Source organism: Taeniopygia guttata, chromosome Z (assembly GCF_048771995.1).
Source record: "Taeniopygia guttata chromosome Z, bTaeGut7.mat, whole genome shotgun sequence".
Taxonomy (NCBI): Eukaryota; Metazoa; Chordata; class Aves; order Passeriformes; family Estrildidae; genus Taeniopygia; species Taeniopygia guttata.
In genome coordinates this window covers 14,023,518-14,036,205 of record NC_133063.1, presented here as the reverse complement: position 1 = coordinate 14,036,205, position 12,688 = coordinate 14,023,518, and the positions used below count along the sequence as shown (strand labels likewise).

The 12,688-nt window shown below is 36.7% G+C and overlaps 1 protein-coding gene across 1 annotated transcript; it reads right to left on the bottom strand.

Annotated features, from left to right (window-relative positions):
* Window positions 1–2,530: 2,530 nt before the first annotated feature.
* LOC115491157 (protein FAM240B) lies at window positions 2,531–12,045 on the bottom strand. The gene is made up of 3 exons (XM_030258525.4): window positions 11,861–12,045; window positions 4,197–4,341; window positions 2,531–2,855 (listed from the first exon to the last, which is right to left on the bottom strand). The coding sequence occupies exons 1-3, from the start codon at window positions 12,003–12,005 to the stop codon at window positions 2,777–2,779; spliced, it is 369 nt and encodes a 122-aa protein (XP_030114385.1). The 5' UTR covers window positions 12,006–12,045; the 3' UTR covers window positions 2,531–2,776.
* Between the last annotated feature and the right edge of the window lie 643 nt (window positions 12,046–12,688).

The following is a 12,688-nucleotide window of genomic DNA, read 5'->3' as shown; positions in this document are numbered from 1 at the left end:
TATATAAAACCCAGCTGATTTTATCAGGTTTTCGTTTATGACTTTTCCAGTCCCACAGTGATGTTTCTCTAGTCCTTTTTTATAATGTCATGGCTAATTTCCGAGTCTCACAGATATTGCAATGGTTTGAGGTTTTTTGTTTTGTTTTGTTTTTTGCATCCTTTAAATTTCTCTTGCGACCTTCAAGGTAGAGAAAAGATTAATATTTTTGTTTTGAAAGTGCCAGAACCACTTTAACCTGGAGTTTGCTCCAACTTCTGCTAAGATTTCTACTTGACATTTAGATTTAAATAATTTTTTTGCTTTCACACTCTTTATTTTTGCTCATTAACTCTAGATTATATTTATTTCCTGAATACGTTTTTGTTTTTGGTTTTTTTTTTGTGTGGTAACTTACAAAACTCTTAAGTAAATTACCTTTATATTACCCTGGTGGGTTTTGTATCAAAATATATTGTTAGTATTCAAATAAATGAAGATAACATGGCCCAAAGTCCTGAATCTAGCACTGTGGAAACTGAGTCTGAAATAATTAATCCAAACACTGGAGATGGAATTATAAAGCTCAAAGGAAAGTGGCTTAAATCTGGAAACATATTTTCAGAACTCCTCTTGCTTTGAGCTGGAATAGATGTGTCCTGTAAAAAATAAGTCCCCTTTCATAATTTTAAAGAGAGGACTTTAGGGTGTACTAGCTTGATAGGGATTTATTCCAGGACATTCTTAAGTGAACACATACACAATGAAGAACTGGGATGAAAGTCTCTCCCTGGCCCATTTTATTCCCAGCTGTCTATGGTTTTTCCTCATTCTGATTTGCTTTATGAGAGGAATAGTAAGAAGGATCTAAACTATGTAAGAAGCAAACAAAAGCTTATTCCAGGGCTATGGCTTTAATTTTTAAAATATGCCAACCCTGACTTCCTGTTTTGCACCTCCATGTTTGTGTCATAACTTACACAATGAATGACAGACTGGAAAATGTTTCCCTTAGCTCAGTTGAAGCTTTAATTTTAGCCAAAATAATATAAATCCCCAAACTGTTTCATTATGGAGTTGGACTAGAGCTTCAGTAAGCACCAAGCTTAGACAGGGGATGGGGAAATTGAAATGTCTTTACCACACTTTACTTATAGTTTCAAAGAAATCTATTTTTTTTACTAAAGCCTAATATTAAGTTGTGGTGCTATTTGGTGATTGTTTAGCGCAGCTTAATTGTAATTATGCTGTGATCCTTAATATTCACAGTTGATGTTACTTTTAAAACTGCTTAAGAATAAAAACAAGCCAAAGAACATGAGCTTAGCATCTTTTCACTGGTGTTTGGCAAACTCTGCTCTTAAGTTTGGGGACATGCCTGCTAACACCTTGATTTCTGAATTAGTGCTCCAGGGTCATAATTTTTTCATGATTTTATTAATTCCTCAGGCTTTCCAAACATTATTTACATGTTCAAATTCACATAATAAATTTTGTTTGGCCTTGAGATGCACAAAAGTGGATTCAAAAGGTGATAGATAAAGAGGGGAAAAAAATAACACTTCAAAAATTTTTTAAAGAAGAGCAGATTTTCTAAATATTTTAAAACTCCAAGTCCTTCTATTATTCTCTTCTTACCTCACTGGCATTTCAAATCTTTGCTTTGAAACAATATGAATTACCAGAGTGGTAATGAAACAGTCTTATAAAAAGGGACTAAAGGTTAAGTGATTCGGGGAAGAGGTTTTTAGCATGCTAAAAACAACCTGTCTTGCAGTATATTACCCTAATCATTTGGTGACAATAAGGCAGTCACCTTAAAAAGGAAGTGATCTGATTACACCCGCCAACTGAAATGTTTTCATATTGTTGAAAGAAATACCACATTTCATAATGAAGCATTAGGAAGGGAACAAAAAACATTTTTTACTAATGACAAATGTTGAAGAGGAAAATGGCTAAATTCTGGAAGTGCTTGTCTTTAAGGAATAAATACTTATTAGAGGGAAAAGGTTCTAGAAGAAATAATAACTTGCTTGTCTCTTATGATGACTGACAGCTGTGAAAGTGCACCAAGCCACTCTGTGAAACAGAGGTATCAATCCACCTCTAGACAAGGCAGGTCAGGTACCAGAAACAGTATCAGAGCTTAAAATCATTCTACTAATGCTGATATAGCGTCTCAAGTTAGCCAATACGGGTTGACTAAGTTAATGTGGGTTAATCAGGCAGCTCTTGTAGCTGTCTCACAAAGACTGTTTATCAATACATATATGGTAACAAGTTAACAGGTGACTTCTAACATGGCATCTAGGATCTGTAGCTCCCATCAGTTTGGGCTTCACTAGTGGTGTGGGATGTGGTAGCATTGTGCATGTCCCATATTCCTTAGCCTGCACTGGGCTGTGTTGTCTAAAAAATTAAAATCTCTACTATTCATTAAATCATCTAAATTCATTACATTACAGTCAGTCCATACAGAAACCTAAAATTTTGAGAAAGTACTTTTGCAGAGCACAACTGTGTAACTCTTCTCCCAGGCATCTACGTCTCAGTGAAACATGATTTATTAGGGTTAAATACTTCAGGGTGTTACATTCTCCATTTATCAAGTGAAGGGACAGATGCATAATCTTAAAAGCAACAACTGACATTTCACATATGTAACTTCAAACAATGACAGCTAATTAATTATAACTCATTTAAGCTACAGAGTAAAACTGATTTCAGCTTTTACATCACGCTTTCCTACAAAACAGATTTATTTTCCCCCAAATGTGTAATGAGAGTGGGCTCCTCAGCTGGATGAGTCTTCAGATTGGGTTCTCAACATCTTTATCCGTTTTTCCAGTCTCTCCATCCATTCATTTCTGAGCCTAGGGACAGAAACATGGATCAGCTTTTCCCCAGAATTTTACACGGAATGGATTTATACTCTTCATCTTTTCCACTGATGGTATTCTTTGGTGTATTTTCCCAATTGTCATGCAAACTTTCCTTCCGCTTTAGAGCTCTTTGCTTCAGGACAAGCGTCAGGTGCTTCAGATACTTCAGGACAAGCTCTTATATCCCAGTGAGGGATCACCTGAGCTTTGTGGTTCATCTCCACCTCCAGTGTGCCCTCTCTCGAGTGCCTGAGCAGAGTGATTTTGTTACCTGCGCTGGAGATTGCCTGCTGCCATCTGCTGGGTCACATCACCCAGCGCTTCCCCATCCTCTCTCCCTGGCTCACATCACCCAGCGCTGCCCCAGCCTCCCTCCTCCTCTGTCCTGCTCAGCTTGGAGACGCTGCACATCTTGAAGCTTCTGCTAGATCCATAGCAGGTAGCTTTTTTTAAATATGCGCCCCTTTATTTTCTTTTTGATAGTATCTAGGTACCACAGAAAGACTTAGAAAAGAGAGGAATTTCCCAGTTGAGGAGTTGCAGCATTGAGATTAGGTTTGTCACAAATGGATAAAAGATGCTGGAGAGTAATTCTAGTGCTCCTTCATCCAGGGTTAGTAATGTAAGGCTGTCCTTGCTCTTAATTTTTCAAGTATCAATGCAAGGAGAGCTATGAGGAAGGCTTTGGAAAATTGCTTTCCAACTGGATGACCTCAGAACAAAATATAATAAACAACAAAAGTATATATCTTCACATATGCCTTCAATTTACAGAGAGCTGATGTGCAGTAAAACTGTGCTGATCTTGCTGCAGACTGCTCTTTCTCGCAGCGACTGATCAAGGGGAATGTGACTGAATGAGGTAGATATGGCTGTGAATGGTGGTTTCCTACGTCAGTATGCTTGGATTATCTGCTTTATAATGGATTTACCGTACACAAATTGAACAATCTTAAATAATCCAAACTACTTGCTTGTGAAAGCAAGGCCACAGAGTAAGAATGTGGGCCAGGTAAACAAAGTGCTAGCTTTGCTCTGAACAGAAGCCTTTATGTTCAAGACAAGTCTGCACTGTTAAATATTGCCCTGGTAATTTCAGAAAGTTCTATGCTTTGGACTCATTTATAGAACAAGAGTGAATTATTCTCCTGTCCTATGAAGTCATAGCTTAAACACATTAGCATTACATCCTAATTTGGGAAGCTTTATTATTTTATATAAATCTAAATTATTTTCAGGTTTCACTGCATGACTTAAGTATTGGCATTACTTTTTAAAGAAAAATAATTACAATGCAAACTCAAGTAAGCTTTCTGGATGCAGAGTACCCACTTTGTCAGAGCGCTTCTTCGCTGGCGTTCTTTCTCATTTTGCAGATACTGAGTTTGCTGTTCGATGGTCTTTTCCCAGAAGTTCCTCAGGTCACTGGTCTCGCAACCCCGCACTTCATGACGCATATATTGGCTATTCATTTTCTCTAAAGGAAAAATTTGAAACAACTGTATGATAAGTTACTGGTTCCTCATCTGTTTTCATGGCCAAAGCAGATTCTTGGTGTTTTGGATTTTCATCATTAGGGTCACACAGTCCTTTTTTTTGTAGGATCAGCATAACTGTGGGCATGACTCATTATTTAAGCTTTTGTTTCCTAGCTCTGACACTTGAGGATATACTGTCTACAGTGATTTGAATTCTTACTTGTGTACCTAAGATATCTCTCACCTCCATCTGACTATGATGTTTATGTTCAAAATCAGGACAGTGCTCTTGTATTCTGTAATATGGCAATTAGAATACTTTTTACTGTACCCACAAACAAAAAAATTGCCATGCCAAATGGAATTTTTTTGGCCCATTATTTTCATGTCTCTAAAATTCTAAAGTAACTATTGTTCTCATGATTTGCCTTTAATCATTCTGGCACTTAGATTTATTTGGAAATGTAGAAAATTTATATATATGTAAGTATGTACATAATTTCATAAGATGCTGACTTGCAAAATCCACTTTGTTTACTAATTATTTTCCCCTCTTCTTCAAGTAGATTCAAATTCATTGAATATATTCTTGTATCTGTGAGGATTCTGTACTTTCAGCTTTAGTTAATGTCATCTTAAAATAAATTCTGGAGTGAATTTTATCCTAGGGAAAGAATATTTACCTCAGAATGACTCTTTGTGGGCAAATAGTAAATTCCCTGTATGCCACATTGCAGCCAGAAAATTGTATCATTACTTTCAAAACTTCATTAAATATGAAATTAGTATATCCATGCTGTCTTTCAAATTGCTATGTGCTTTTGCATGAACATGCCATTATAATATTTTCCAGATAATTTAAATTTTTAACAAGTATTTAGGGCTCTCTCATGCATTGTTTGAATTTATGGAAATTATTTGTAATTTATTTTAATCAGAGCCATAGAGAGATAGTAAACAAGCCCCTCAAGACTAGCTTGGAAAAGCTTGAAGAAACTGCTGCCATTCCCCTGCCAGGCATCATAGGAAAACACGAAACTGGGAACTGATAATCTCTACATAATTGGTTGTTTTGTGAAAAATTGACAGACACCTTATAAAGACTATGTAAGCAGAGGACAAAATCAACTCCTTTGAAGAGGTCCCCTTTTTGCTAGGATTTCCCAGTAACTCCCCTGTGATTCCCGGTAAAGACTTCATATGTCAGCTCATGGCCTCCAAATAATAGAAGCACGATGCTAGAGCCCCACTGCTACAAAAAGGAATTACTGAGCACATTCTCCAGTCCTGAACAAATTATACCTGGATGTGTAATTGTTGACATTAGTCTGTAATGGGAATTGCGAGTCTTGCTGAACACCTACAGCTGTGCTAGGGGATAACCAATTTCAGGTCAAAAAGTTCACTTAATACATGTGCATGTTTTCATAAAATACATGTATTCTATAAATATCCACATATATATCAATGCCAACCCCAATATTTCTTCCCAGGTGGCAGTTCTACCCTTTTAAACTTTTTGTGTACTAGGAGTAATCTTCAGAGGTATGAGAAAGATACGGTAAAAGCCATCTAAGTAAAACTAAAGGATTTTCCAATCTAGGAGTTAATCTCTAAGAATAATTATTTCTGGAGTGCAGAAAGAAAAATTCCCCTATATACCTGGGGCTCCAATATAAACTGCCAGGAAATAACGTCTTCAGGTTTCTTTATCAGAAGAGGTAGCAAAGCATAATACCTTCAGCCGTCTGAATTATTATGAATTCCTGTCTAATATACTGTGGATGCATCTTTTATTTATATATCTATATCTATATCTATCTATACCTATCTATATCTATATCATCTATATCTATATCTATCTAGATATATATATATTTACCCACATATATCTATATCTAATCTATATCTATCTATATATCTATATCTATATCTATATCTATATCTATATCTATATCTATATCTATATCTATATCTATATCTATCTATATCTAATCTATATCATCTATATCTATATCTATATCTATATCTATCTATATCTATATCTATATCTATATCTATATCTATATCTATATCTATATCTATACCTATATCTATCTATATCTATATCTATATCTATCTATCTATATATAGATATAGATATAGATATAGATTATATAGATATAGATATATGTGGGTAAATATAACTCCTGAATAAATTGAAATTATGGAACTCATTGCTATGACGTATAATTGAGCCCAAGCATATACTTTCAGAATACACATATGCTTTACTGGTATTTAATGTTATGCCTTCTGATTTGATTGTACATGTTCTTGGTACTGGTTTTAATGCATTTTATAGATGTGCCTTTCTAACATCTTCTCCCACAGTAAAAAAATCACAAGGAAAAAATTTAAAGCCACTAAAAGAGATATTCAGAAGTACTTTCCATTGCTATTCACTTTACCTCTGGTGCTGACAGTATTTACAAGAATATTTGAACTCTGTTGAGATGACAAAGTGTGTGTAATACTACCCATTGCAGCTTTGGGGGCATCTTTTTTTTAATTTTTTTTTCCCTTTTTTTTTTTTTTTGCAGGTGTGTGAGGTGGGGCAGGGACAGGAATTAGTACTTTTCTCTGTCTGTGATCTGTGGTATTTTCTTTATGTGTGTTTGATCAGGCACACCGTTGTCCAAGTCATTCTTCTTTCCTAATCTTTTCTATTGCCTTAACATATAGATATATTGGTGCCAAATTTTCTCTTCCTTAGTTTTTAATATTCTTTGTTTTCATTTCCCCTGTGGCTGGAGAACTCTCAAATATGTACAAGTAGGATCAAAATTACCGAACACATCAGAATTTCTGCATCATTATATATCCTTATATGTCCTTGATAAACACAATATGTAAAAATGTCAGCATTTGCTTCTCTGAACTGTAGTATCACCTTATTCTAAATTACCTCTATTTTGAATTATATGTTCGAGTCTGTTCATGGTGATTGTAGGAACTGCACAATACCTCCACTGAAATAACTCACATGGTTTCTTTTGCCTTTATGCATCATATGCATAGATTTTTGAATTCACCTCTGTCCTGCCATCCATTATATAAACCATAAACTTTCAGTGCATGTGAGCAGTCAGGGATATCAGACTTAGTCTATCACTATTTCTCTACCTCTCATATTTTTCTTTCCTACTTCAGCTGTTTTCAGAGTTTAACAGGACTTAAGCCTGTATCATGACTTTGCAGCAGCAGTTATCACCTGGAAACAGTTTACTTTCATGCCTCAAAGCCTCATTCAGAATAGTTAGGATAAGGTGCCTCATTTAATAGGGAAAGAGAAAAATGGAAAAGATTTCATGGAAGTGACCTCCAAAGAAGCCTGAAGAAATAATCTCAGTATGATGCAACAGGTGAGCAGAAATGTACTATTAAAGCACACAGGCAGTTGTGATGCACTTTTATAGACCTTGAAGTTAGTTCTGACTTAAACTGCCCTGCCACAACTAGGACTAAATAAGCTTTTTTAAGCCTCCTTCAAGAGACAAATAATGAGAAGCTTTTTCTGGTAAGCTTCTCAGACAGAGGCATGGTTGCAAGCCAATGGACACATGTAGGCACTCTCAAATGAAAGGAATAATGTGACAACCTCTAGGAAGGCTTTATCCAATGCATGATAATGATGACTGCTTATTTTTAGATTTAATAATTTTAGAGCAGGTTTTTATTATCTAGCCTCAATTAGCTAAAGGAGGTCTTACAAAGTTTGGGAAGCTGTGACACTAGTACTATTAGCTGGAACTCAGAAATTATATTGGTAGAACAAAAGAGGAATGTAAGATCAATTTGATATGACATCTCAACTTCTATGTAAAAAAAAAAAAAAAATCAGTAGTTTGAGGCTAAAATTCACTGTTTTTATGAGAAAATACTGCACCACCAGAAACACTTTTTCATGTAGAGAATTGGAAGTCAAAAGTTTCTTATCCAGAAGAAATAATGTAAAGAAAGTGTGGATTTTCTTCCTCTAGTAGAACACATTGTTATATGAAATGTATTTTTTAAATTTATAAAACTTTTAATGAGTCAGGAGAGCTATTTTTCCTCCTTCTGGTGTTTCTTAGAAGGCACAATCAGTCAGAGTTTTCAGGGTCTTATGCATTTCCCTGGAAATAATATAATATTTTACTGTTCTGACTTTATTTGGACCATGCTTTGTGACTATGATTATTATATATGCATAGAATGATAAAAATTGAATTATATATGTAGAAAAGAATACTGTCTAGGCTAATGGTACTGATTGATGTAAAACCAATCAGAAATATGTTTTGATTTTGGACAAGAGGACTAGTGATCATTTTCATGATTTCCCGCTTTTTCCTTGTGTCTAGGATATGTCATTTATTTTCTGCATCTGCAGCTAGCTGTAATTCACATCTCAAAGGACTGACTGATGCTTCCTTTGAGATCCTGCCTAGGGAAGCATACTGGATTCAAGTCTAACTTGGGTCTCCAGACTCTGGTTAAAACTCTTCAGAGGCAGAAGAGAGCACTAAATATAATGCTCTGTACCCTTTTGTTTGCGTGACATGTTGCACAGTGCAGTTTATCTTATGAGTGCCACTTGTGAGCAGCTTGTGGGAGAGGTTTCTCACATCTTGCTCTCACAGCATCCTCTTCCTTTCTGCCTCATTTGTGAGCAGTTATGGGAGGAGATGGTCTGGAGCACCAGCCTGAGGATGTGGAAGGCTGCTATGGTCTTCTGGTGCACACAAGTCTCTAACTGTACCAGTCTCTTCCAAAAATTCACTGGTGTATCTCATCAGCAAAGATGTGTGGCTTTCCATGTGTACTGTACGATTTTATTTTCATTTGCAGTTTGGCATTGCTACCAATCTATGCTTTTCTTTCACAGACATTGTTGTCTGGAGTTTGCTATGAAGTGAGTGAATTCTACGTGAGCTATTTATTCTGCCGCCAGTATTTCCTAGTTTGGCAAAATTTGAAACACATGCTCTTACCAGAGTGTGTTTGGTCAGGGAGTTATTCTCTGGGTATACATTTCAATCAATTTAATTGGATTTCTCCACATATCGGGAAATTTCTGTGTATGAAAATGACAGCCATACTGACACATGACTGAGCAATGCTAGTAGGAGTTACAGGTGCGCATCTAGCAAATTATTTCTAACAGGTACATTAAACTGTTTTAATATTTGAAAATGTTTTCAGTTAAGCTGTATGTAGCAATCTCTAGTCAACCATTATCTTTTCTCCTAATTCCCACAATCCTTTATTGCTTTTCTGTGAGAAGTGATGGATTTGAACCTATTTTTCTCTAATAGGGAGATTAGTTATTCTTCAAATGATTTCCACTGGTAGCAAATTTGAACAAACATTTTAAGAGAAGGCTTGTGGCGGCTACATGGGTTTTGCATCTCATACTGCTACAGTGTATTGACACTGTAGCAATGTCAATGCCTTTGAATGCCATGTACTATATTTTATTCTGTCCTTCTCATCTGATGGGCTTCAGTTCTTTTCATTTGCTTTCACTTTTCTCTGGATATCAGACATCTGAACAATGGAATTATCAAACTGGAGGGAACTGATTCTGTGCCTTGATTTTCTGTACTAGAGGGCTCAGCAGTCATCTGGCTGAAGATTAAAATTCTTAAAAGCTTTTGAACAAAACATTTAAGCAGCCAATACATTTATTTTCCTCTAGGTAATCCATTTATTTATTATTGTCCTAGTTCTGCTCCCATGCCTTTTTTTTTTTATATTTTGCTACTTTCTGCCTTCCATTCTGCATTGTCTCTTCTCCCTCAGCCTGCAGCTAAGGGATTCTGTGAAAGGTCCCTTTGTTTTTCCCTTCTCTGGCATCATGTCTGTTGAGTTTCTCCTCACATCCTCTTCACCTGCCATGCAAGTCTCTCACCTAACCTGACTGATTTGGACTTATGCTTTCAAACACTTTTCTGGTTGGTTTCCTCACCTCTGTTGTTCCATCTGGAACATCTCTTTCCACTTCTTGCTGGAACTGCATTTGATAGAGTGATTGAGTAAGTTGACTTGGAAGGGATGCACAAGGGTCATCCAGTTCAACTCCCAACCCTGCACAGGACCAGCCCCAAGAGTCACATCATATGCCTGAGAGAGTTGTCCGAATCCTTCTTGAACTCTGTCAGGCTGGTGGTGTGACCACTTCCCTGGGGAGCCTGTTCCAGTGCCCAAACACCCTCTGCATGAAGAACCTTCTCCTGATATCCAATTTAAACTTCTCCTGGCACAGCTTCATACCATTATTCCCTTGTGTCCTGTCACTGGTCACAAGAGTGAAGAGATCAGTGTCTGTCCCTCCTCTTCCCCTCATGAGGAAGTTATAACTGCAATGAGTTCTGTCCTCAGTCTCCTCTTCTCCAGACTGAACAACTAAAGTGCCTTCATCTGCTTCTCATAAGGCTTCTGCTTCAGACCCTTCACCATCCTTGCTGCTCTCCTTTGGATGCTCTTTAATAGTTTAATGTATTTTTCACATTGTGATGCCCAAAACTGCACTCATGCAGGTATTACTAAATGATCCCTGGACTACCTTTTCTTCATCCCTCTGCTACCCAGGTTTTCCTACTCCCTGCATCCTCTGTGGTGGTTGCCTGCCCTCCCATACATCCTGTCACCAGCACACACAAACAGGGCTGTGGTGGCAGCTGCACAGAGGTGAGCAATAAGTGAACAGGTATTCAAAAGTGGTATGCAATAAATAAATGTCCAAGAGCCTTTCCTGAGCTTTCTATATATTCGTTTGACTTTTATTGACTTTTAATTTTCAATATCTAAGGCATATTTAAAGTGGCTGTAGTTTGCTCATGAGATCAAATGTTGTTTCTGATCATTAGACTTTCCCCACTGCTGGATACATTTGAAGCCTGCTCCTATGAACTGTTGAATTAATAATATCAAGTATATAGCATAAATTAATATTTATTGGTCAAGGATCTTGAATGCACTTTGCTTTGTTGTTTGAGTACAGGAAGACTCAGTGTAGGATCAAAGAAGATAAATTTTGCCCAGGGCTCATGTCCTTTATTAGATCATCCAGTTCAGAGAAAACATGCAAGAGAAACCTTTCCTAATACGTATGAAGGTGTCTACCATTGAATTAAAATGCCTCAAGGCAGCAGATCATAGTTAAAAAGCCTTTGAGAGATGAGTGAGTAAGTGTGTGTGTGTGTGTGTGTGTATAATCTTGGCTAGCATTAACCCATCAGTTGAGAATGTACAGCTATATCTCTTGGTGTTTTATTCAGGATTGTGACATGGAAATTATCTGTCAATACTTTTTCTGTATCAATGCTACTCAGCTTCCTTAGAATTCTGCTAAACTGGGCACTCTTCCCTGGTATTTTCCTCACACTCTCATCTTTCCTAGAATATACTTGTGAGAATTAAAGTTAGAGAACGAACACATTTATTGTTGACATTATTAGGGAAAACTCACTAAAAAAACAAATACTTTCTTACCTTTGGAGCAGTACTCTTCTTGCAAATAAATTCTCTGTGTGTCACAAACGAGGAATATTGCCACTGCAGCCGTGGCTTCTCCAGTGTCACAGGGCAGTAATGAAATGCATCCCTCGGTACTTTTTATTTGAAGTGTGGGTAACATAAATCCTTCATCATATCAAGGCTATTTTGAACAGAACCAACAGTGAGATAAGATCATTTAATGAACTTTGCAGCCCCCTGCCTGAGATGACCGTGAAACACAGGCCCCCTTGAGACCATGCATCCCTCCCACACTGGCAGATACCTCAAAGAGCATGACTTGGCAAGTGATGAGAATTTTCTTTAAAATGCCTGCTAGTGTTATCCATTTTAATAATCTTCCTATGAAGCTTGAAAAATTCCACACTACTGTCTTAGCTGTAATGGAGGCTGAAATGGTGTGACAAATCACACTCAGTTCTGCATTACAAGGAGACTCACAGAAGTATGCGCTGCTTTGGTGTTTTTTAATCTAAGGATGTGTGCTTGATTATGACCTATCACAAAATCTGTTCTCTTCAAGGCAATTGTCACAGGAATTGCCTGTATGTTTAGTGTTAGCTCATGAAATGCATTAAAGCAGCATGACTTTTACCATTTAGAGTTGTTATAAGTCTATTACTGATGAATGCTTATATCATTACATTTCATTTTCTGAGGAAAACGTTTTGTTGGTTTGGCTGGTGACAGATGCATGCACTTATCTCAGTTTTCATTAAATCCGTCTACATTGCTAATATACCATATGTGATGCTGACTTAAGAAGTTCTTATGCAACTGCTGATTGTTTTAATCTTACCTTCT

What these genes read in the sequence shown, in the direction of transcription:
- LOC115491157 (XM_030258525.4), bottom strand. Translation starts at nt 12,005, where the DNA reads ATGTTACCCACACTTCAAATAAAAAGTACCGAGGGATGCATTTCATTA. An exon ending in AGAAGAGTACTGCTCCAAAG is followed by an intron (nt 4,342 to 11,860) that starts GTAAGAAAGTAT and finishes TTTTTCCTTTAG; the next exon opens with AGAAAATGAATAGCCAATAT. An exon ending in CGAAGAAGCGCTCTGACAAA is followed by an intron (nt 2,856 to 4,196) that starts GTGGGTACTCTG and finishes TTCTGTCCCTAG; the next exon opens with GCTCAGAAATGAATGGATGG.